Below are 25,870 nucleotides of genomic sequence, written 5' to 3'. Positions count from 1 at the left end.
AAGACAAAAGTTTTGCAAAACCAAAAAAAACACATCCAAACAAAATATCACATCCAACCCCATAATCATTTCACTTTTTCTCTCACAAACATCACATCCAACCACATAAAAACCCAAATATCTTCCCAAACACTAAAAATTTTTTATCTCATAAAAACCTCCATCTACTAAAATCTACATAAAAACTCACTTCCCAAACACCATCATTAACTTTTTTATTTTCAAACAATTGGCTTTAGTTCGTGGCCATATATATTGCTTGCATTAAATGTACCTAAGATAAGTGAAACAATAAACGAAGTAAATGAAATCCTAAATCCAAAGTGAAACAATAAACGAAGTAAATGAAATCCTAAATCCATCATGCTGCCTAGATTAGCCAGTAGATCAAAACTTGCATTTGCTTCCCATGACTCTGGTTAATTTTTAAAATCTCCAGCTCATTCAATAGGAACCTGCAGTAAAAAATCGGGTTTGTTTGGTTTGTTTTTGGAAGAGTTGTTTTTGAAAAAAATTTAGGAGAGTTGTTTTAGCAATTTTTTTGATTTGTTTGGTTATATATTTTGAGAGAGAAATTTTTTGTGAGAGTTTAAGATGATTTGATAGTTTAGAAGAATTGAGTAGATGTGTGTGAGAGAAAAAGTGATTGATTGATGTATAGGAGAGAGAAAGTGATTTTGGAATTTTTTTTTTAAGAAAAACTCATACCAAACAATTTTTGAAATTTTTTTTTCTAAAATTCACGTCCGAAACTCAAACCAAACAAGCCCCATATTTTTAAGCTTAGAATTCAATTTGTTATTATCGTGAACAGTGTCCATAACCATTTTTGCATCCAGTTTCACAGTGAGTTTTCTGATGTTCGCTTCAGTTTCTAGCCTAAGCCAATCTTACAATGGATACTTAAGTATCATCTCACTCACTGTCTCTCTTTTTCTCACTCTCTTCTCATTTCTGCACACACCGATCGATCACTCTGTTTCTCACAGCCGATCTACTTCATCGCACAGCCGATCTACTTCATTCACAGGTGACCTCTCTCTCTCAATCTCTGTCTCTCTCTCTCCCGATCGTTGATTTTTTGTGGATGAACAACTTCACTAATTTTTTTCATCTCCGATCTACTTCACAGGTGATCTCGCAGGTGATCTCTGATTTTTTTCATCATCGCACAGCCGATTTTTTTCATCGCACAGCCGATCACTCTCTTTCTCATCTCATCGCACCGATCATCATCGCACAGCCGATCTGCTTCACAGGTGAACTCTCTCTCTCAATCTCTGTCTCTCTCTCTCCCGATCGTTGATTTTTTGTGGATGAACAACAGATCTGATTTTTTTCATCTCTGATTTTTTCATCGCACAGCCGATCTACTTCGTAGGTGATCTCTGATTTTTTTCATCATCGCACAGCCGATCTACTTCACAGGTGATCTCTCATCTCTGATTTTTTGTGGACGAACAGATCTTATTTTTTGTGGACCAAAACAGATATGATTTTTTGTGGACCAAAACAGATTTGATGGGATCTGATTTTTTGAATCTGCCTGTTTGAATGTGTTTGTTTGAATGTGTTTGTTTTATTTAATTTTTGGAATTCAGATTATTTAATCTGTCTGTGTCTTAGTTGAATCTGTTTGTTTGATTTAATCAATCAGTAGAATCTGTTTATTCTGTTGCTGATGTATAATTGTCTCGTCTGAATTTTTTCTCATTATACATTCCATCTGCATCCAATGCTAATGTGCTTCCTTCTGAATATACTTTGGCTGGAGAAAGGAACAAAAGATATTAAACTGTGTGAACATTTTGTACATCCTCCACGATTACTATACTGAATCATATACCAGACAATATAGTCAAAATGGTTTTTCTCTGTGGGAACATGTGGAGAGGTGTTGGGTATGGTGAGAGTGTTGTTGCAGTGCTTCTTCGAAGGTGGGTTGTTGAAGGTGAAAGCGAGAAGATGATGATGAGAAGAAACGAGGGGAGAGATGGAAATGAAAATTGAAGTGAGAGAGAGGAGAAGGGTGTGAGCGAAGGAGATGTAAAATTGCTCTCATTGACTGACACTCTGTTTTTGCATCTCAGTTGAGTCTCGAATCTATAACTTTCAGTAATGATTCCAAACATTTTCCTATAGCCTTGGCTTCCAATTCCAACGTCCAAATTTGGAACAAACAACACTTGACATACTTGCACTTCTTTTTCTCAAGCGAAATGACAAATGGTTTTGATTTATTATGGAGAGCCTTCAATCTTTACCATAAAAAAAATTAACTTGATTTCATAATTTTAATATCTTTATTTTATTATAATTTTTTTTCTAAAAAATTGATTGGTTTATTTCAAAAATATATGATACTGGATTGAACTAATTTTTTTCATAAATTATATAAATTGGTGGCTTTACAAAATGAATAATTTGAATTATCAAAATAGGACCTGTGATGAATTCTACAAACGACTAAGAAAGGCTTAAGCAGCGAATCAGAATAATCGTCTGGTAGATTTGCCAAAACAAAGAAAGAAAGTATAGTTCGTAGTCTCCTTTGAGGCCTTACGGCGGAGATATCAACCCGGGACACAGAGAGGAGGAGAGAGAGAGAGAGTGTTTTTGTCTTTTTGACTCTAATCTCACTCGAAAATTTTCTCATTTATTTTTCAATTTGCTCGATTTGATTGAGATCTCTGAAAGGTAATTACTTCTTTTTTTTTCTCTGTATAATCTTTGTAGATTTTGATCTATATTTCTTGAAATTTGTATCATAAATGTGATTTTTGTATATTTGTACCTTCGGATTTATGATTATCGTTTATCAATTTGTTCTTATCGATTTTTTGTTTTGAATTGCACATTTTGATGTTATTTTTTTCTTTTTCTTTTCTATTTATTGGATTTGTGAAGTTTAACTTTTCTGCTAGTTATATTATCTATATTTACAGTTTGCTGATATGGTTGTTGTCAATGCATATGATGATGATTTTGAGGTTTATAGTTTTGAAGTTTTAGATTTTTCTTCAAGACAAACACAGATTAATGTCGTTACCTAAGTTTGATTATTAATAAATATAGAATTGAACTATCAAAGTAGGTTGGCTGGATAGGAGTAGTGTTTTTTGCGTATTATTATATTATATATCAATACCTACAAAATTTAAAGGAAAATTTTATACAATAAGGTGAATGATGCTTTATGGGACAAAAAAAAAAAAAAAAAAAAAATTTCCCATTATAATGAAAAACCTATTGCAAAGTCTACTATGTAGGCCCAATGCCATAATAATTGCTCCCTTTTATTTGCATTCAAATTTTAGTGCTTTGCTTCTCTATTACTCATGGATTGCCCAAGTCAAATTAAGCTTTGATGGAAATATTTTAGATGCCCTTTGACCATGCGACTGGATTACATGGGACTATTAGTCTCGACCCTCTCGTGATTAATAATTATGCAATCATCAATCTCATAGAATTATGTATCATATCTCACGTTTAGAATACCTTTGAATTAGGAAGAAGATTAGTAATCTCACGTTTATATGGAATCACTTGGACTACATGGAGTAATAACCATAGTTTGAGGATATTTTGGTTAAAAACCCCCTAATCTGGATCTCTTTGAACCTCCCATTTTGTATCTCACCCCTCCATTGGACTCAGTTGTCCAAATATGGAGATATACAGTTTGAGGAACTGTTAATCTTAAGGCTCACTTTTGATCCAAACGCCAGATTTGGATTGGCACGACACATATTTTGCTTGACATGGCAAGGTCTCTCTCCTTGTGACTAGATGCATGCGTACCCTACTACTGCTTGTGTGGTAATTCGTCAACAACAAAGCGGAGTTTTTTTTTTTTCCTTTTAAAGAATTTTAAGGCAGAAATGTTGCTCAAATTAAAGCCCTAGGTAATTCTCTCTCTAGCAGCCCTCCAATAAGCACCTTTGGTAATTCTCTCTTTCTGTCTCTTATCGGGTTTTCACTTTTCTGTTTAATGTGGTGTTGCAGATTTGCCTTTTTGAGTAGCCATGTGAATGACTTTATAAGGTTTCATAGCTTGGCTTAGTTAGGGGGCATAAACTAATTTGGAACCAAATATGGTCCTCGACCAAGGCTTTTTTTGTAGGACTCTTTGTTTCACCATCAATTGTTTCCCAAGCAGCTTTGGACATTTCCCTTCTCTTTTTGTATCTATATGTGTGTGTGTGTGTACATGTATGTACCTAGACATATAGAACAAGATTATACATATGTGTTAAAATTGCCTCTCGAATAACCTAACAGAACAAGGATACACAGTCGCCGTTCGGTCCAGACAGACGTACAAACTAAAGAGAGAGAGAAAGAATCTCTCTGACTCTCTCTGAATCAGTTTGAGGGTAAGGAACTGTTACCTTTCTCTGTTCCTCTGTTAAATTGCTTCGGATATAAGTATAATAATTTTATTCTTATTATATTTGTTATATTTATTTTCATTAAATTTATTTTTAATCAATTTTAAAGGCTTTTTACACATTCAATATCAAAATTGTTTATACCTACACTATATGTATCATTGAGAAATGTATAGGTTGGACTGGCCAGTACTTTAGTACTGTGATGGTAATTTATGGTAATGGAGCTTGTTGGAGTCTTTGCCATGAGCCTTTTAGGTCATGTACAGCCTTGACTCCTATTTTTACTGGTAGTAAAGTTATTCTGTTTTTTTTTTTTCCCCCTTTTTTTGGTCCTGTTCTGGTTTTTCTTGTACCATCAGTTTCAGTTTTTTTTTTTTTTTTTTTTTTTTTCCCTTTTTTGATCGTTTGTAACATTTGTACATCTGAGGTTCATTTTGTGTTTTTAGAATAATTTAAACTGATTGAATAATATTCTTTAGTTCAAGTGGTTAATACATCAATTTTTTGACAAATAAGTTCATTTTTGTGATTTTTTATATCTAAATTCTAATTAATGACATGGTAGCTACATATGTGCTGATTGCATGTATAGTCCAGCCCACTTTTGTGTCCAAACGTGGTTTTCAGGATTGGCCATGATACATAATCCAATCTCATGACCCTATCCCCTTGAACAAAAACAGCCTTTGTGTTTATATGAATATTTAAGTGGAGTTGAGTTGATAACAAACTTGTAGTATAGTGGTGGTGAGTATTCATGTATCATGCAAATGACTTGGGTTCAATTAGTGCTATTGAAAGCGATAAGCGCACCAAGGCGCCAAGGTCTCTTGAGGCCTTAGGCGCAAGGCAAGGCGCGGGCTTTATCAAAGTAAGGCGCACTATGGCAAGTTAAAATAATATAATTTAATATGGGACATATAAACAAATAACTAACTAGTATTAACATAAACAAAATGCAATTACCAACAAATATCGCAATTTAACATAGACAAATGAGTATAAGCATGCATTTCAAAACATAAAATGTGAATATCCATAATCTAAAGGTCAACTAATAACAATATTTCAAGTTTAAGCATGCATTTCAAAACATTAACAAATTAAACCAACAAGAAAAAAAAAAAAAAAGCCCTCAAGGCCTGCGCCTTGGGCTTAAATGCGCTTAACTCGAGGCGTGCGCTTTAATCGCGCCTTAGTGAAATCGCCTCGCCTTGACCACTGCAAGGCGGAAAGGGTGGGCATGGCTGGGCTTTGTGCCTAGGCGCGCTTTTAATAACACTGGGTTCAATCCATGACGACGGCGTTATTATTTTTATATTTTTTTTACATGGCAACATGACTCTGCACGTGACTGGATGTGCTCTATTACTGCTTGTGATACAAATGATTTTGTTGAACAACAAATAGGTTTTCGGCCTTTTCAATTATTTTTAAGCAAAAATGTCGCGCAACTTAAAAGTGTAGGTAATTCTCTCTGTAGCAGCTCCTCCAGTAAGGCCCTTTGTTTATTCTCTCTCTCTCTCTCTCACGCCCACTCCGGGTTTTCTCTATTCTGTTTTATGTGGTACCCTATGAAGCACGAATACTCCAAAAATGGTTTCGTACGGGTACTTACTGGGTGTGGGTATGCATACTGGTACGGCAGTACGCATACCAGGTACACCGAATACATGCCGGGTACGGCAAATACATTTTGGTATGGCAAGGTGATTTTTTTTTTTTTTTTTTTTGTTGCAGCTGTTAAAATTTATTGCAGCCTTTATTATTCTTTTTTCAATTTTGAAAATATTAAATAATTTATTTCCAACACCCTTTATCCGTGAGTCATGGTTTTACTCTATTTTGCATCCTGTTTTAGACAATCAAAAAAGAAAAAGAAAGTATTATATAACTTTTTAGACAAATTATTCTCTTTTCTGTTTTGATATTGAAACTTTGATTTGTATGTTGGATGTTTAGCTATAATTTAATTAAAAAACATTGACGTACCCAACCGTACTTGTACCCTACTTTTTAAAGAATTTTTCATATCGATGTACCTATATCCGTATCCATATTTGTATCCGCACCTGTGCTTCATAGGTGGTACCACAAATTGCCTCTTTGAGTAGCCATATGAATGACTTTATAAGGTTTCATAGTTTGGCTTAGTTAGTGGGCATAAACTAATTCGAACCCAAATCTGGGTCTTCAACTAAGGCCTTTTTGAGGGGACTTCTTGTTTTACCATAATTGTCTTCCGAGCAGCCTTGGACATTTCCCTTCTCTTCTCTATTTATATATGTGTGTGTGTACATATATATATATCTAGACATATAGAATAAGATTTGTATATATAGCTATAGAGGTTAAAATTTAATATTGAATAATGGAGCAAGGATTTTTAGGGTTTTCTCTTTCCAGTTAAATGTGGAGTTGAAAATTGCTTCTTTGAGTAGCCATATGAATGATTTTATAAGGTTTCATAGCTTAGCTTAGTTAGGGGACATAAATTGGTTTGGACCAAAATCTGGTCTTCGGCTAAGGCCTTTTTGAGGGGACTCTGTTTCACTATCAGTTGTCCTCTAAGCCACCTTGGACATTTTCTTTCTTCTATTTCTCTATGTATGTGTGTGTACATATATACCTAGACATATAGAGCAAGATTTATATATATATATGCACTAAAATTGCCTCCTGAATAACTGGATGGAGCGAGAATTTGTAATGTTTTCTGCTCTTTTTGAGTGGCCATATGAATGACTTTATTGGGTTTCATAACTTGGTTTAGGGGTTGTTTGGAATGTTATAAATAAGTGTAGTTGTTGACTTTTTATAAAATATGGGTTGGGTTTGAAATGATGTGGTAGAGAGTTGATGTGACTTAAATATGATGATATGACTTAAATATGATAGTGACTTAGTGACTTTTTAACTTTTTGACTTTTTTAGGACACCCCAAACAAGGTCTATGATAGTGTTTGGTAGAGCTTTAGAATTATGATTGAAGAATAGAGTTGTATTTTGAGTTTGTGAGTTTTGGAATTATGATTTGAGTGTGAAAAATTTGTTTGGTTATGAGTTTTGAAAAGAGTTTTGAATTGAGTTTGAAATGAATGATGTGATATATGATATTTGATTCAAAAACTTACAACTCATAATTAAACACACAACCCAAAATTCTATTCAAAGCTTATAAGAAATTTTTAAAAAACAAAACCAAAGATATTTTTTATTTAAAATATAAAAATAACTGGTGCAAAAAAAAAAAAAAAAAACCGAACATTGGTCCGATCAACAAGTCGGACGTCCGGAGCAGTGTTTTTAAAGGCTCAAGGCGCACTAAGGCGCTGAAGGTCTCTCGGGGCCTAGGCGCAAGGCGAGGCGTGAGCTTTATTGAAATAAGGCGCACAGTCTTCGTAAAAATAGAAAAATTAATATAGACTAAAATAATTAATTCATAAATAAAAATTATTATGATTATATGATTATACAATTAATTCAAAAAATAAAAATAATTAATTATTATGATTATAACAATTTCAGTATAATGAATGTAATGTATCTAATTTATTTATTTCAGTATAATCTATTTATGTAAGAGTCGCACCCTCAAAAGGTGTGCCATCAAAAGGCGCGCCATCGAAAGGCGTGCCATCAAAAGGCGTGCCATCAAAAGGCGCGCCATCAAAAGGCGCGCCCATGTTGTCGTCGAGCGCCGAGCGGCGCATGATGCGCGTATCTGCCTTGGTTATTTAACCAAGACGGATGCTGAGACTGAGGCAGAGACAAAACCTGCTAAAAAATCTCTGAGAGATAAACTCTGTAATACTCTGTAACACTCTGTTGCCCAGGCTGAAACCGCTGAACACTTTCATTCGGAAATACTCTGTAACCAACCCTTTCTCTGAAACACTCTGCAACCCATAACATGGACTCTTCTTCCCGTCCAGCTACCCAGAACATGGCCTCCTCGTCCCGTGGTCTGCTCACTCTCTTTCCCGACCTCAACGAGTCAACAAGAGAGATAACTGGTGTGGTGGCCAGTGAACCTCAACCAAGCGCCCCAGGTTTTACTCCGTTGAACTTTCCTATGCGGTCTGTGGAGCAAAATATGGTTTGTTGTGCAAATTGGAAAATGGTTTTGGGTTTTTTTTTATTTTATTAATATAGCACAATTTTTAACATAAGTAAATATTTAATAAGAAGAGAAGAGAAGAAGAAAAAAAATCATTAATTTTTTTAATATATATAGTATTTTATTTATTTCTTAAATTTTAAAATTTTTTTTATAAATATTTTTATTTTGAAACATATATATAATTTATTTTAAAACATATATATAATTTATAAAGGTATATATATAATATATAAATAAAAACATATCATATATATAAATATAATTTATAAAAACATAAATAAAAATATATAATAAAAATAAAAAATAAAAAATAAAAAGTTATAATAATATAATATAAATTATAATTTATACTATACATATATCTATACATATATATAGAAACAGAGTCGAAGAGAGAGAGAGGAGAGAGAAACAGGCAAAGTGAGAGAGAGAGAAGGCGAAGGCGAAGGTCGATGGAGGTCGTCGGAGCTCGTCGAAGGTCGATCGAAGCTCGTCGGAGGTCGATCGAAGCTCGAAGGTTGTCAATCGACTGTCGAAGCTTCAAACTCGACTGGTTAGGGCAAACTCGACTGGTCGGAGCTTCAAACCCAGCTGATATGGTACATGAGTTCTGATCCTCTGTGATTTTATGCCATTCGAAAGCTTCATCTGAGTCGAATCTGAGTCGTTCGATCTGATCTACAGATTAAACGCTCAGTCGCGCCTAGGCGAGGGCCTTGCGCCTCTCTCGCCTGGCTCAAGGCACGGCTAAGGCGCTCGCCTGGCTCAAGCCGCCTCGCCTGGTACCTGTACAGGCGCAGATGGTGCGCCTCGACTCGCCTTGCGCCTAGGCGTGCGCCTAGGCGCGACTTTGACAACACTGGTCCGGAGGGACATCTAGGTGGATGACCGGATAGATGAGTTTTCAAACGCAGGTGTGGAAATGATTTTTGAAACGCGGAACCAAACGTCACATTCAAATCAGTGGGTGGAATTATGATTTGAGAGCCCAACCAAACACAACCTATGTTTTCCTCCAAACAACCTTGGCAATTTCTCTTCTCTTTCTGTGTGCGCGCGCGCGCGCGCGCGCAAGATTTATATCTATATATAGGTTAAACTTGCCTCCCAAATAACTCAATGGAGCAAGGATTTGTATGGTTCTATCTTTTCTGTTTAATGTTATGCTGCATATTGCCTTTTTGAGTAGCCATATGAATGACTTTATAGGGTTTCATAGCTTGGTTTAGTTAGGGGGCATAAACTAATTCAGACCCAAATTTGGGTCTTCAACTAAGGCCTTTTTGAGGGGACTCTATGTTTCACCACCATATTGTCCTCCAAACAGACTTGGACATTTCCCTCTTCTCTTTTCATAGTTAGATGTGTGCATGTGTACATATATATACCTAGACATATAGAACAAGGTTTACATAGATATATAGGTTAAAATCGCCTCTCGAATAACCGGACGGAGCATGTATACACAGTTGTCGTTCGGTCCAGACAAAGGCACAAAATGAGAGAGAGACTCTCTCCGAATCAATTTGAGGATAAGGAACTGTTCCATTTCTCTATTCCTTTCCTAGATTGCTTCGGATATATATATTTTCATCTGTAAAAAGTTTGTTCTTACTATATTTATTGTTGAACAATTGTAAAGGATACTTTATACATTCAATATCAAAATGATTTCTTCCTCTACATTATATGAATCAGTGAGAAATACATAGATTGGACTGGCCAATACTATAGTACCGTGATGCTTATTGATAGTAGTGAAGCTTATTGGAGGCATTTTCATGAGCCTTTAAGGCTGTCTCCCCCATTTACTCCTGTTTTTACTCAGATTTGAGTAAAAGCTGCATTTGATATAGTATGCTCCAATAGTCAAACTCAGATTTGAGTAAATGCTTGGCAAGTGTTATAATTGTTAAATTTTGAAGTGGACATGTCACCACCACAAAGTTGTCTTTAGAAATTTGAGTAAAATAAGTCTCTTGATTTGAGTTAAAAATTGAGTATAACAAGTCTAAGCAAATGTTGGAGAGTTGTTTAAAGGTTTTACTCAAATTTAAATTTGATGGGTAGATGCACTTTCTCAAATCATGACTTTAGTTCAAATTCGAGTTAAAAACAGTCTAAACCAGTCTTCACTATTTCTCTCAAACCCATACTGAATTGGGTTTCTCATTTTTCACCCATATGAAGGGAGAACTTTTTGCAAACTCAAATCCTAACAGTAATATTTGGTGACATCCCAACATTATTTAATTACCCGCGTACCACCCCAGATGCTTTAAATGAAACTATAAAACTTATGTGACTTCAATTCTAGAACTGTTCCAGAAACAGCTCTGACATAGGATACTCGTGTGGTTTCTTTATGTTTATGATGTCTAATTCTCTATAAATTATTTCCCTAACTAAATTCCCATTTTTGCTTTCATGTGATGATCAAATTATCATTTCTTAAACTTGTATACTGATTACTTTCTTCCTTTTGTGATTCATTTCATTTGAATGCATTTGAAATAGAGTTATTCTTTTTATTTATTTTTTTCTGTTTTGGTAGTTGTCTTTATCTTGCCCCATCCCATTATTTTCATTTTTCTTATCCTTTTTTTATTGTTTGTAACATATTTACATTTGAGGTTCAGTATGTGTTTTTGCAATAATTTAAACTGATTAAATAAGATTCTTTAGTTCAAGTTGTCAGTCAATACTTTGACACTTTTGACTTGTTAAGTTTGGTTTTTTTAATTATTGAGTTCTAAATTCTAATGACTGACATGGTAGCTGCATATGTGCTCTTTGCACGTGTTTCTCTATTCCTTATGTTTTGTTTTAATTTCCATTTTCATTATGCTTTTCTCTTATTGTTGGAGCTGCAAAACAGGTTCAATTCTTTTGTTTATCTCTATGAGTCTCCCCCCTTTTGCCTAAATGAACTTGAAATTTTCTCTGTAAGTGTCACTAAAGTCTTTTCTATTGTAACTGATCCTTGTGTCTTTGATTCCTGTCCCCAACTTTGGTATGTGGCTTATATAATAATCTATCCATTTTTTCTTGATTTGTATAATTATTTAGTAGCTTATGTTTTCTCTTGCGACCTTCATGTGGGAATCAGAATTCTATTGCTTCCAAGGTGAAGCATGCTTTCAATGTTTTAGGTTTTGATATTTTTTATTACCTATTGAATGCTTTTATTGCCAATGATATATTGATTTGTTTGTTTAAAATCTGATGCTTTGAGTTTCTAACCTTGGAATATTGCATCATCTATGTCAGCTGTAAATGGGTGTGTGATATACATTTGTGAACTTCAACTTATACGCAAATGGAACTGGAGGTTTCAGTACCTTGACTCATTATTTTTTTACGCATTATTTTAGTATCAGTCTCTTGTCTAATTCTGATTGTTACAAGGCCACTGTTTATTTGCAATTCACACTGGGGCATATCAAATATTGTATGGTTATGAACTGGAGTACTATAAATTGTGCTTTTTTTTATCCAGCTTCATTAATTATAAAGCCTGTGAACCAATGGCGTACATGTTTGCATGTTTAAGTATTCTCAGGTGTTGTTATTCTTATGGTAAACAACAGAGGATCAACTGTTGTGAAATTTATGTTGAATCCCGGCCAGTTTAGCTTAGCTTATTAAATTCTGATATCTGGTCAAATATTCTACACACAAGACACTGATACTCTTCTTGCTTGACAGAGTGCAAGATGGCAGCAACATCCGCAACTACATTTTCAGTCAGATCAACCATGCCCTTAGGCTCCAAAGTGAGCCCAATTTCACAACCAAAGGCTTTTGGTGTGAGATTCAACTCCAAGAACTGTGTCAAGAACTTCAGTGGTCTCAAGGCAGCAACTTCCGGAAGCTGTGAATCAGACTCATCCTTCTTGGGCAAGGAAAGCAGTGCAGCTCTTAGAGACTCCTGCACACCAAAAGCTCAGAAACAATACCAGAGATCTTGGAAGAACCCTCAACCCCAGGCATCTTACAAAGTGGCAGTTCTTGGAGCAGCTGGGGGGATCGGTCAGCCACTAGCACTTTTGATCAAAATGTCCCCATTAGTTTCAAATCTTCGCCTTTACGATATAGCAAATGTCAAGGGAGTTGCTGCTGATCTCAGTCACTGCAACACCCCGTCTCAAGTTTTGGACTTCACAGGAGCTTCTGAGTTGGCCAATTGTCTCAAAGGTGTTAATGTGGTCGTCATCCCCGCTGGAGTTCCTAGGAAACCGGGTATGACCCGTGATGACCTCTTCAACATCAACGCCAACATAGTGAAGACCTTGGTTGAGGCTGTTGCTGATAACTGCCCCGATGCCTTCATCCACATCATCAGCAATCCAGTTAACTCTACGGTTCCCATTGCAGCAGAAGTTTTGAAGCAGAAGGGTGTTTATGATCCGAAGAAGCTCTTTGGTGTCACCACTCTAGATGTTGTGAGGGCAAACACGTTTGTCGCACAGAAGAAGAATTTGAAGCTTATTGATGTTGATGTCCCAGTTGTGGGTGGACATGCTGGAATTACTATTCTACCCCTTCTGTCAAAGACGAAGCCCTCTGTTAGTTTCACAGATGATGAAATACACGAGCTAACTGTGAGGATCCAAAATGCTGGGACAGAAGTTGTGGAAGCAAAGGCCGGTGCAGGGTCTGCTACCCTGTCGATGGCATATGCGGCTGCAAGATTTGTGGAGTCCTCTCTCCGTGCTCTTGATGGAGATAGCGATGTCTATGAGTGCTGTTTCATCGAGTCTGATTTGACTGAACTTCCATTCTTTGCATCAAGGGTCAAGCTAGGAAAGAAAGGGGTTGAGGCAGTGATTTCTTCGGACTTCCAAGGATTGACTGAGTATGAGCAAAAGGCTCTCGAAGCCCTCAAGCCGGAACTAAAGTCCAGCATTGAGAAGGGTATCGGGTTTGCACAGAAGCAAACGGTGGCTGCATAATAGTTGAATAGCTGAAACCACCCCAAAGAAAGAAGAATAATACTGTAGCAGAGATCAAATGCTGTTGAATCCATCGTTAACATGGGTATATTTCAGTTTTGTAGACAACTTGCGAAGCTTTTTTGCATTTACTCTTTTGTTGTGTTGAAGTACTTTTGTTTCGTTGATGCATTGTAACACCGATAATCTTGATGATATCTGTGGAAGAAATCTTTTATTTCCCTCTGCAGGTTGCTTTCTACTTTCAAGCAAGTGATGTGCTTTTTCTTTTTCATTTTTTTTTTTAATTATTGTGTTTCATAAGTTTACAAATGGGGTTTAAGTTTTTGAATTCTTTGTCGTAAGCTTTTCAAGATGATGAACACAATTCAGCTGAAGACTTGTTCACTTCCTGTATTAGATTGGTGATTTTACTTTGTGCTCAGTTCTAGGGGCATTGCTTGGATAGGCAAGCAGTGGTCAAATTCTCCAGATTGGGGAAAGCGTACACAAGCACAATATTGATGAGGGTCACAGGAAACATAAATAAAATTGAAAAAGAGAAAAATTGACATGACATTTGCCAACATAATCCAAATACAAACTCCCTACAATTGTCAACAAAGACTGGGCAAACTATTTCTTATCCGATTGAGGAATGAGACCAACATAACATTTAACTTGCATGATTAAAAAAATTCAAGACTCGCAAATCCAGAAGACCCCCCGACATGTTTGGCACTCAAAATAGTCTACTGGATGGATGATCTGGGCTAGCTTCAGCGGTATCAAAGGTCTACGGACAGAAACAAGGCTGCAACCGATGACGAGCTCCACTTTATGAACCTACATCCTCCATCAATTCATAGTTTGGTGTCTACAGATCCTCTTGTATTTACCATTGCCTGGAAATTGAATTACTTCTCTGTATACTTTAGACAATCTATTTTTGTGATTGCCTGCTTCAGATAATTATCCCACAAGATCCATTGGGCTTCCAAACACTGGATAATAATGGAAGTTCATTTGCATTAACAAACTGCCTGGGTGGAAGGAGCAATCTTGCCAGGGTAGTTCAATATGTTTCCCTTCAGTGTTTCTCTGGCACCTAGATCAGAGGCCCGGGTAACTAACCCAAAAGCGAGTGATGTCTCAAATCCACATGAAAATCCCTTTTCTACCAATAGTCATTGCAGGAGCAGTGCCCTTCTCGGAAATGATGAAACCTGGTGCGATCTCTAATAATAACCTCACGGTTATAAACCCCAGAAAGCACTTTTGCAAAATTGTGGCAATCAACACAAGTCCGGAGATTTTTCGCCACTCTAATTGTCGTACCCGGTGGAGTTGCAAGAACGCCAAAAGCGATGGCCAACTTCTCACTGTGATAAGATAGTATAGTTTCCTTTTCGTCAGCACCCAAATTATGCAACTCAGATGTTACTTCAGCGATATAACCGCCAATTTTCAGTTGCATTCCAATCTCATCCAACATCTCATAAATCTCATTCTTTCGTGGATGTGAAATATCATCGACAACAAACTCATGTACTACTCCTTTCAATTCAACTGTACTACATCCCGGTGTGGTTTGGATTCCTTTCTCTTTCATCAATTTTCTCACTTCTATCACTTTCTCCCAATCGTCAACAGAAGAATAAATATTCAACAACAGAATATAATCCCCTGCTTCTTGTGCTTTGAGTTCAATCAAATGTTCGATAATGCGTTCTCCGAGGGTAACGTGACAGTGAATCCTACAAGCTCCAAGCAAAGTCCTCCACATTGTAGCATCTGGCTTAACAGCCATTGAAAGAATAAGATCATAGGCCTGGTTAAGCAAACCAGCACGACCCAAGAGGTCAACCATGCAACCATAATGATGGAGATTGGGCATTATCCTAAATTCTTTACTCATAGAATTGAAAAACATCCAACCTTCATCAACAAGCCCAGAGTGACTACAAGCAGAAAGAACCCCTGTAAACGTTTGATCATCAGGCACAATACCCATTCTCTGCATCTCCCTAAATGCTTCAATAGCTTCTTTTCCATGTCCATTACTTGCTAAACCCGAAATCATTGCACTCCAAGAAACCACATCTTTATTAGGCATGAACTTAAACACCTCGTAAGCCTTATCAACACATCCACATCGCGAATACATTGCTATAAGAGAATTGCATAGATTGAGAGCATTTCCATATCCATGTACTCGAATAAAACTATGAACCCGCTCGCCAAATTCCAATGCACCTAAATTGGCACAAGCCTGAAGTACAAGCAGACAAGTAACATCATCAGGTTGAGAACCACAGCGCGACCTCTGCATTGTATCAAACACACCCAAAGCATCCCGGGTTCGACCATTACGAGTGTAGCAAGAAATCAAGACATTCCAAGCAACAGTATCTCTGTGAGACATTTCATCAAACACCTTACAAGCATCATCACACTTCTGACAAATTGAATACAAATCCATCAGAGTAGTCATCAAAAGACTATCAGATTGGTGCCCATCACTCAAAATCTTAGCATGAACTTGCAAACCACCCAATAACGAATTCATTCTAATACAAGACTTGGTTACAAAGGAAGAAGATAATGGGTCAGGGCTTATACCATTTCGTCGCATTTCTCGGTAAAATTTGAAGCTTTCCTCAGGAGAATTACTCAATGAGTAAACTCTGATCATATTGTTGTAATGAGAGATATTGGGCTTCGGAATTTGAGAGAAAAATCGAAGGGAATAGCTCAGATTGCGGGACGGAGAGAGAGCGATGTGGGTCAAGAAGGCGAGAGAAATGATGGGGGACTGGAGGAGAGATGTTCGGAGGAGATGGGCATGGATTTGAACCAAATGGGTATTTCTTGAACATGATTTTATGAGAGAAATAAATGGTTTTTCTCTGTGGGAACATGTGGAGAGGTGTTGGGTATGGTGAGAATGTTGTTGCAGTGCTTCTTCGAAGGTGGGTTGGTGAAGGTGAAAGCGAGAAGATGATGATGAGAAGAAACGAGGGGAGAGATGGAAATGAAAATTGAAGTGAGAGAGAGGAGAAGGGTGTGAGCGAAGGATATGTAAAATTGATCTCATTGACTGACACTCTGTTTTTGCATCTCAGTTGAGTCTCGAATCTATAACTACCAGTAATGATTCCAAACATTTTCCTATAACCTTGGCTTCCAATTCCAACGTCCAAATTTGGAACAAACAACACTTGACATACTTGCACTTCTTTTTCTCAAGCGAAATTACAAATGGTTTTGATTTATTTTGGAGAGCATTCAATCTTTACCATAAAAAAAATTAACTTGATTTCATAATTTTAATATCTTTATTTTATTATAATTTTTTTTCTAAAAAATTGATTGGTTTATTTCAAAAATATATGATACTGGATTGAACTAATTTTTTTCATAAATTATATAAATTGGTGGCTTTACAAAATGAATAATTTGAATTATCAAAACAGGACCTGTGATGAATTCTACAAACGACTAAGAAAGGCTTAAGCAGCGAATCAGAATAATCGTCTGGTAGATTCGCCAAAAAAAAGAAAGAAAGTATAGTTCGTAGTCTCCTTTGAGGCCTTACGGCAGAGATATCAACCCGGGACACAGAGAGGAGGGGAGAGAGTGTTTTTGTCTTTTTGACTCTAATCTCACTCGAAAATTTTCTCATTTATTTTCCAATTTGCTCGATTTGATTGAGATCTCTGAAAGGTAATTGCTTCTTCTTCTTTTTTTTTTCCCTGTATAATCTTTGTAGATTTTGATCTATATTTCTTCAAATTTGTATCATAAATGTGATTTTTGTATATTTGTACATTCGGATTTATGATTATCGTTTATCAGTTTGTTCTTATCGATTTTTTGTTTTGAATTGCACATTTTGATGTGATTTTTTTCTTTTTCTTTTCTATTTATTGGATTTGTGAAGTTTAACTTTTCTGCTAGTTATATAATCTATATTTACAGTTTGCTGATATGGTTGTTGTCGATGCATATGATGATGATTTTGAGGTTTATAGTTTTAAAGTTTTAGATTTTTCTTCAAGACAAACACAGATTAATGTCGTTACCTAAGTTTGATTATTAATAAATATAGAATTGAACTATCAAAGTAGGTTGGCTGGAGTGGAGTAGTGTTTTTTGCGTATTATTATATTATATATCAATACCTACAAAATTTAAAAGAAAATTTTATACAATAAGGTGAATGATGCTTTATGGGACAAAAAAAAAAAAAAAAAAAAATTTCCCATTATAATGAAAAACCTATTGCAAAGTCTACTATGTATGCCCAATGCCATAATAATTGCTCCCTTTTATTTGTATTCAAATTTCAGTGCTTTGCTTCTCTATTACTCATGGATTGCCCAAGTCAAATTAAGCTTTGATGGAAATATTTTAGATGCCCTTTGATCGTGCGACTGGATTACATGGGACTATTAGTCTCGACCATCTCATGATTAATAATTATGGGATCATCAATCTCATAGAATTATGTATCATATCTCACGTTTAGAATACCTTTGAATTAGGAAGAAGATTAGTAATCTCACATTTATATGGAATCACTTGGACTACATGGAGTAATAACCAAAGTTTGAGGATATTTTGGTTAAAAACCCCCTAATCTGGATCTCTTTGAACCTCCCATTTTGTATCTCACCCCTCCATTGGACTCAGTAGTCCAAATATGGAGATATACAGTTTGAGGAACTGTTAATCTTAAGGCTCACTTTTGATCCAAACGTCAGATTTGGATTGGCACGACACATATTTTGCTTGACATGGCAACGTCTCTTTCCTTGTGACTAGATGCATGCGTACTCTACTACTGCTTGTGTGGTAATTCGTCAACAACAAAGAGGAGTTTTTTTTTTCCTTTTAAAGAATTTTAAGGCAGAAATGTTGCTCAAATTAAAGCCCTAGGTAATTCTCTCTCTAGCAGCCCTCCAATAAGCACCTTTGGTAATTCTCTCTTTCTGTCTCTTATCGGGTTTTCACTTTTCTGTTTAATGTGGTGTTGCAGATTTGCCCTTTTGAGTAGCCATGTGAATGACTTTATAAGGTTTCATAGCTTGGCTTAGTTAGGGGGCATAAACTAATTTGGAACCAAATATGGTCCTCGACCACGACTTTTTTTGTAGGACTCTTTGTTTCACCATCAATTGTTTCCCAAGTAGCTTTGGACATTTCCCTTCTCTTTCTGTATCTGTATGTGTGTGTGTGTACATGTATGTACGTAAACATATAGAACAAGATTTATATATATGTGTGTTAAAATTGCCTCCCGAATAACCGAACGGAACAAGGATACACAGTCGCCGTTCGGTCCAGACAGACGCACAAACTAAAGAGAGAGAGAAAGAATCTCTCAGACTCTCTCCGAATCAGTTTGAGGGTAAGGAACTGTTACCTTTCTCTGTTCCTTTGTTAAATTGCTTCGGATATAAGTATAATAATTTTATTCTTATTATATTTGTTATATTTATTTTCATTAAATTTATTTTTAATCAATTTTAAAGGCTTTTTACACATTCAATATCAAAATTGTTTATACCTACACTATATGCATCATTGAGAAATGTATAGGTTGGACTGGCCAGTACTTTAGTACTGTGATGGTAATTTATGGTAATGGAGCTTGTTGGAGTCTTTGCCATGAGCCTTTTAGGTCATGTACAGCCTTGACTCCTATTTTTATTGGTAGTAAAGTTATTCTGTTTTTTTTTTTTTTTTTTTTTTTTTTCCTTTTTTTGGTCCTGTTCTGGTTTTTCTTGTACCATCAGTTTCAGTTTTTTTTTTTTTTTTTCCCTTTTTTGATGGTTTGTAACATTTGTACATCTGAGGTTCATTTTGTGTTTTTACAATAATTTAAACTGATTGAATAATATTCTTTAGTTCAAGTGGTTAATACATCAATTTTTTGACAAATAAGTTCATTTTTGTGAATTTTTATATCTAAATTCTAATTAATGACATGGTAGCTGCATATGTGCTGATTGCGTGTATAGTCCAGCCCACTTTTGTGTCCAAACGTGGTTTTCAAGATTGGCCATGATACATAATCTAATCTCATGACCCTATCCCCTTGAACAAAAACAGCCTTTGTGTTTATATGAATATTTAAGTGGAGTTGAGTTGATAACAAACTTGTAGTATAGTGGTGGTGAGTATTCATGTATCATGCAGATGACTTGGGTTCAATCAGTGTTATTAAAAGCGATAAGCGCACCAAGGCGCCAAGGTCTCTTGAGGCCTTAGGCGCAAGGTGCAAGGCGCAAGGCGAGGCGCGGGCTTTATCGAAGTAAGGCGCACCATGGCAAGTTAAAATAATATAATTTAATATGAGACATATAAGCAAAATGCAATATTGAACATTTTAAAAAATAAATACCAACAAATATCGCAATTTAACATAGACAAATGAGTATAAGCATGCATTTCAAAACACAAAACGCGAATATCCATAATCTAAAGGTCAACTAATAACAATATTTCAAGTTTAAGCATGCATTTCAAAACATCAACAAATTAAACCAACAAGAAAAAAAAAAAAAGCCCTCAAGGCCTGCGCCTTGGGCTTAAATGCGCCTAACTCGAGGCGTGCGCTTTAATCGCGCCTTAGTGAAATCGCCACGCCTTGACCACTGCAAGGTGGAAAGGGTGGGCATGGCTGGGCTTTGCGCCTAGGCGCGCTTTTAATAACACTGGGTTCAATCCATGACGACGGCGTTATCATTTTTATATTTTTTTTACATGGCAACATGACTCTGCACGTGACTGGATGTGCTCTATTACTGCTTGTGATACAAATGATTTTGTTGAACAACAAATAGGTTTTCGGCCTTTTCAATTATTTTTAAGCAAAAATGTCGCGCAACTTAAAAGTGTAGGTAATTCTCTCTGTAGCAGCTCCTCCAGTAAGGCCCTTTGTTTATTCTCTCTCTCTCTGTCTCTCTCTCTCTCTCACGCCCACTTCGGGTTTTCTCTATTTTGCTTTATGTGGTACCCTATGAAGCATGAATACTCCAAAAATGGTTTCGTACGAGTACCGGGTACTTACTGGGTGTGGGTATGCGTACCGGTACGGTAGTACGCATACCAGGTACGCCGAATACATGCCGGGTACGGCAAATACATTTTGGTATGGCGAGGTGATTTTTTTTTTTTTTTTTTTTTGTTGTTGCAGCTTTTAAAATTTATTGCAACCTTTATTATTCTTTTTTCAATTTTGAAAATATTAAATAATTTATTTCCAACACCCTTTATCAGTGAGTCATGGTTTTACTCTATTTTGCATCCTGTTTTAGACAATCAAAAAAGAAAAAGAAAGTATTATATAACTGTTTAGACAAATTATTCTCTTTTCAGTTTTGATATTAAAACTTTGATTTGTATGTTGGATGTTTAGCTATAATTTAATTAAAAAACATTGACGTACCCAACCGTACTTGTATCCTACTTTTTAAAGAATTTTTCATATCGATGTACCTATATCCGTATCCGTATTTGTATCCGCACCTGTGCTTCATAGGTGGTACCACAAATTGCCTCTTTGAGTAGCCATATGAATGACTTTATAAGGTTTCATAGTTTGGCTTAGTTAGTGGGCATAAACTAATTCGAACCCAAATCTGGGTCTTCAACTAAGGCATTTTTTAGGGGACTTCTTGTTTTACCATAATTGTCTTCCGAGCAGCCTTGGACATTTCCCTTCTCTTCTCTATATGTATATGTGTGTGTGTACATATATATATCTAGACATATAGAATAAGATTTGTATATATAGATATAGAGGTTAAAATTTAATATTGAATAACGGAGCAAGGATTTTTAGGGTTTTCTCTTTCCAGTTAAATGTGGAGTTGAAAATTGCTTCTTTGAGTAGCCATATGAATGATTTTATAAGGTTTCATAGCTTAGCTTAGTTAGGGGACATAAATTGGTTTGGACCAAAATCTGGTCCTCGGCTAAGGCCTTTTTGAGGGGACTCTGTTTCACCATTAGCTGTCCTCTAAGCCACCTTGGCCATTTTCTTTCTTCTGTTTCTCTATGTATATGTGTGTGTACATATCTACCTAGACATATAGAGCAAGATTTATATATATATGCACTAAAATTGCCTCCTGAATAACTGGATGGAGCGAGGATTTGTAATGTTTTCTGCGCTTTTTGAGTGGCCATATGAATGACTTTATTGGGTTTCATAGCTTGGTTTACGGGTTGTTTGGAATGTTATAAATAAGTGTACTTTTTGACTTTTTATAAAGTATGGGTTGGGTTTGAAATGATGTGGTAGAGAGTTGATGTGACTTAAATATGATGATATGACTTATATAAGATAGTGACTTAGTGACTTTTTAACTTTTTGACTTTTTTAGGACACCCCAAACAAGGCCTAAGTTATGGGACATAAACTAATTCATACCCAAATTTGGGTCTACTGACTAAGGCTTTTTTGAGGAGATACTATGATAGCGTTTGGTAGAGCTTTAGAATTATGATTTAACAATAGAGTTGTGTTTTGAGTTTGTGAGTTTTGAAATTATGATTTGAGTGTGAAAAATTTATTTGGTTATGAGTTTTGAAAAGAGTTTTGAATTGAGTTTGAAATGAATGATCTGATATATGATATTTGATTCAAAAACTTACAACTCATAATCAAACACACAACCCAAAATTCTATTCAAAGCTTATAAGAAATTTTTTTAAAAAAATCCAAAGATATTTTTTATTTAAAATATAAAAATAACAGGTGCAAAAAAAAAAAATGAACATTGTTCCGATCAACAGGCCGGACGTCCGGGGGGACATCCAGGTGGATGACCGGATAGACGAGTTTTCAAACGCAGGTATGGAAATGATTTTTGAAACGCGGAACCAAACATCACATTCAAATCAGTGGGTGGAATTATGATTTGAGAGCCCAACCAAACACAGCCTATGTTTTCCTCCAAACAACCTTGGCAATTTCTCTTCTCTTTCTCTGTGTGTGTGTGTGTGTGTGTGCGCGCGCGCAAGATTTATATAGATATATAGGTTAAACTTGCCTCCCAAATAACTCAATGGAGCAAGGATTTGTATGGTTCTATCTTTTCTGTTTAATGTTATGCTGCATATTGCCTCTTTGAGTAGCCATATGAATGACTTTATAGGGATTCATAGCTTGGTTTAGTTAAGGGGCATAAACTAATTCAGACCCAAATTTGGGTCTTCAACTAAGGCCTTTTTGAGGGGACTCTATGTTTCACCACCATATTGTCCTCCAAACAGACTTGGACATTTCCCTCTTCTCTTTTCATATTTAGATGTGTGCATGTGTACATATATATACCTAGACATATAGAACAAGGTTTACATAGATATATAGGTTAAAATTGCCTCTCGAATAACCGGACGGAGCATGTATACACAGTTGTCGTTCGGTCCAGACAAAGGCACAAAATGAGAGAGAGACTCTCTCCGAATCAATTTGAGGATAAGGAACTGTTCCATTTCTCTATTCCTTTCCTAGATTGCTTCGGATATATATATTTTTTCATTTGTAAAAATTTTGATCTTACTATATTTACTGTTGAACAATTGTAAATGATACTTTATGCATTCAATATCAAAATGATTTCTTCCTCTACATTATATGGATCAGTGAGAAATACATAGATTGGACTGGCAAATACTATAGTACCGTGATGCTTATTGATAGTAGTGAAGCTTATTGGAGGCATTTTCATGAGCCTTTAAGGCCGTCTCCCCCATTTACTTCTGTTTTTACTCAGATTTGAGTAAAAGCTTCATTTGATATAGTATGCTCCAATAGTCACACTCAAATTTGAGTAAATGCTTGCCAAGTGTTATGATTGTTAAATTTTGAAGTGGACATGTCACCACCACAAAGTTGTCTTTAGAAATTTGAGTAAAATAAGTCTCTTGATTTGAGTTAAAAATTGAGTATAACAAGTTTAAGCAAATGTTGGAGAGAGTTGTTTAAAGGTTTTACTCAAATTTAAATTTGATGGGTAGATGCACTTTACTCAAATCATGACTTTAGTTCAAATTTGAGTTAAAAACAGTCTAAACCAGTCTTCACTATTTCTCTCAAACCCATACTGAATTGGGTTTCTCATTTTTCACCCACATGAAGGGAGAACTTTTTGCAAACTCAAATCCTAACAGTAATATTTGGTGACATGCCAACATTATTTAATTACCCGTGTACCACCCCAGATGCTTTAACTGAAACTATAAAACTTATGTGACTTCAATTCTAGAACTGTTCCAGAAACAGCTCTGAAATAGGATACTCGTGTGGTTTCTTGATGTTTATGATGTCTAATTCTCTGTAAATTATTTCCCTAACTAAATTCCCATTTTTGCTTTCATGTGATGATCAAATGATCATTTCTTAAACTTGTATACTGATTACTTTCTTCCTTTTGTGATTCATTTCATTTGAATGCATTTGAAATAGAGTTATTCTTTTTATTTATTTTTTTCTGTTTTGGTAGTTGTCTTTATCTTGCCCCATCCCATTATTTTCATTTTTCTTATCCTTTTTTTATTGTTTGTAACATCTTTACATTTGAGGTTCAGTATGTGTTTTTGCAATAATTTAAACTGATTAAATAAGATTCTTTAGTTCAAGTTGTCAGTCAATACTTTGACACTTTTGACTTGTTAAGTTTGATTTTTTTAATTATTGAGTTCTAAATTCTAATGACTGACATGGTAGCTGCATATGTGCTCTTTGCACGTGTTTTTCTATTCCTTATGTTTTGTTTTAATTTCCATTTTCATTATGCTTTTCTCTTATTGTTGGAGCTGCAAAACAGGTTCAATTCTTTTGTTTATCTCTATGAGTCTCCCCCCTTTTACCTAAATGAACTTGAAATTTTCCTTGTAAGTGTCACTAAAGTCTTTTCTATTGTAACTGATCCTTGTGTCTTTGATTCCTGTCCCCAACTTTGGTATGTGGCTTATATAATAATCTATCCATTATTTCTTGATTTGTATAATTATTTAGTAGCTTATGTTTTCTCTTGCGACCTTCATGTGGGAATCAGAATTCTATTGCTTCCAAGGTGAAGCATGCTTTCAATGTTTTAGGTTTTGATATTTTTTATTACCTATTGAATGTTTTTATTGCCAATGATATATTGATTTGTTTGTTTAAAATTTGATGCTTCGAGTTTCTAACCTTGGAATATTGCATCATCTATGTCAGCTGTAAATGGGTGTGTGATATACATTTGTGAACTTCAACTTATACGCAAATGGAACTGGAGGTTTCAGTACCTTGACTCATTATTTTTTTACGCATTATTTTAGTATCAGTCTCTTGTCTAGTTCTGATTGTTACAAGGCCACTGTTTATTTGCAATTCACACTGGGGCATATCAAATATTGTATGGTTATGAACTGGAGTACTATAAATTGTGCTTTTTTTTATCCAGCTTCATTAATTATAAAGCCTGTGAACCAATGGCGTACATGTTTGCATGTTTAAGTATTCTCAGGTGTTGTTATTCTTATGGTAAACAACAGAGGATCAACTGTTGTGAAATTTATGTTGAATCCCGGCCAGTTTAGCTTAGCTTATTAAATTCTGATATCTGGTCAAATATTTTACACACAAGACACTGATACTCTTCTTGCTTGACAGAGTGCAAGATGGCAGCAACATCCGCAACTACATTTTCAGTCAGATCAACCATGTCCTTAGGCTCCAAAGTGAGCCCAATTTCACAACCAAAGGCTTTTGGTGTGAGATTCAACTCCAAGAACTGTGTCAAGAGCTTCAGTGGTCTCAAGGCAGCAACTTCCGGAAGCTGTGAATTAGACTCATCCTTCTTGGGCAAGGAAAGCAGTGCAGCTCTTAGAGACTCCTGCACACCAAAAGCTCAGAAACAATACCAGAGATCTTGGAAGAACCCTCAACCCCAGGCATCTTACAAAGTGGCAGTTCTTGGAGCAGCTGGGGGGATCGGTCAGCCACTAGCACTTTTGATCAAAATGTCCCCATTAGTTTCAAATCTTCGCCTTTACGATATAGCAAATGTCAAGGGAGTTGCTGCTGATCTCAGTCACTGCAACACCCCGTCTCAAGTTTTGGACTTCACAGGAGCTTCTAAGTTGGCCAATTGTCTCAAAGGTGTTAATGTGGTCGTCATCCCCGCTGGAGTTCCTAGGAAACTGAGTATGACCCGTGATGACCTCTTCAACATCAACGCCAACATAGTGAAGACCTTGGTTGAGGCTGTTGCTGATAACTGCCCCGATGCCTTCATCCACATCATCAGCAATCCAGTTAACTCTATTAACACAACCTTCTACTCGTCTTCGTAATTATATCATTGGTTCCACTGCTTTTTCTACTCATGAACCTACCTCCTATTGTGAGGCTT

At 35.9% G+C, this 25,870-nt stretch overlaps 2 protein-coding genes, 1 non-coding gene and 8 pseudogenes across 8 annotated transcripts; 10 read left to right on the top strand and 1 right to left on the bottom strand.

Moving 5' to 3' along the window:
* The first annotated feature begins 288 nt into the window (after positions 1-288).
* LOC114319347 (malate dehydrogenase, chloroplastic) lies at positions 289-13,696 on the top strand. 6 transcript variants are annotated; one of them, XM_082915673.1, is made up of 5 exons: positions 762-1,030; positions 1,145-1,259; positions 1,366-1,428; positions 2,442-2,697; positions 12,229-13,696. In XM_082915673.1, the coding sequence occupies exon 5, from the start codon at positions 12,237-12,239 to the stop codon at positions 13,473-13,475; it is 1,239 nt and encodes a 412-aa protein (XP_082771799.1). In that variant the 5' UTR covers positions 762-1,030; positions 1,145-1,259; positions 1,366-1,428; positions 2,442-2,697; positions 12,229-12,236; the 3' UTR covers positions 13,476-13,696. The 6 variants fall into 6 exon arrangements, with proteins under 6 accessions (XP_028122154.1, XP_082771797.1, XP_082771799.1 ...); XM_082915672.1 differs by having other exon boundaries at positions 1,133-1,259; XM_028266353.2 differs by lacking the exon at positions 2,442-2,697 and having other exon boundaries at positions 289-1,030; positions 1,133-1,259.
* Positions 4,056-4,174, top strand: LOC114319459 (small nucleolar RNA U19; annotated as a pseudogene).
* Positions 6,541-6,659, top strand: LOC114319476 (small nucleolar RNA U19; annotated as a pseudogene).
* Positions 6,868-6,984, top strand: LOC114319509 (small nucleolar RNA U19; annotated as a pseudogene).
* LOC114319493 (small nucleolar RNA U19) lies at positions 9,739-9,859 on the top strand (annotated as a pseudogene).
* On the bottom strand, positions 13,139-16,750 carry LOC114319336 (pentatricopeptide repeat-containing protein At3g47530). The gene has a single exon (XM_028266338.2). The coding sequence runs from the start codon at positions 16,549-16,551 to the stop codon at positions 14,632-14,634; it is 1,920 nt and encodes a 639-aa protein (XP_028122139.2). The 5' UTR covers positions 16,552-16,750; the 3' UTR covers positions 13,139-14,631.
* A 1,792-nt stretch (positions 16,751-18,542) lies between these two features.
* Positions 18,543-18,661, top strand: LOC114319483 (small nucleolar RNA U19; annotated as a pseudogene).
* Positions 18,662-21,061: 2,400 nt separating this feature from the next.
* Positions 21,062-21,180, top strand: LOC114319450 (small nucleolar RNA U19; annotated as a pseudogene).
* A 206-nt stretch (positions 21,181-21,386) lies between these two features.
* Positions 21,387-21,503, top strand: LOC114319471 (small nucleolar RNA U19; annotated as a pseudogene).
* A 1,130-nt stretch (positions 21,504-22,633) lies between these two features.
* On the top strand, positions 22,634-22,754 carry LOC114319497 (small nucleolar RNA U19; annotated as a pseudogene).
* Positions 22,755-22,845: 91 nt separating this feature from the next.
* On the top strand, positions 22,846-22,999 carry LOC114288377 (small nucleolar RNA snoR138). The gene has a single exon (XR_003638244.2). It is a non-coding gene; the product is annotated as a small nucleolar RNA snoR138 (small nucleolar RNA).
* Positions 23,000-25,870: the final 2,871 nt, after the last annotated feature.

The sequence above is a fragment of the Camellia sinensis genome, chromosome 2, assembly GCF_055761805.1.
Source record: "Camellia sinensis isolate YWXY chromosome 2, ASM5576180v1, whole genome shotgun sequence".
Lineage (NCBI taxonomy): Eukaryota > Viridiplantae > Streptophyta > Magnoliopsida > Ericales > Theaceae > Camellia > Camellia sinensis.
Note: the sequence above shows the minus strand (reverse complement) of the source record. Positions and strands in the feature narration are given on the sequence as shown.

Excerpts from the sequence above, each read along its gene's own strand:
- LOC114319347 (XM_028266353.2), top strand. The coding sequence starts at position 12,237 with ATGGCAGCAACATCCGCAACTACATTTTCAGTCAGATCAACCATGCCC.
- LOC114319336 (XM_028266338.2), bottom strand. The coding sequence starts at position 16,551 with ATGAGATCAATTTTACATATCCTTCGCTCACACCCTTCTCCTCTCTCT.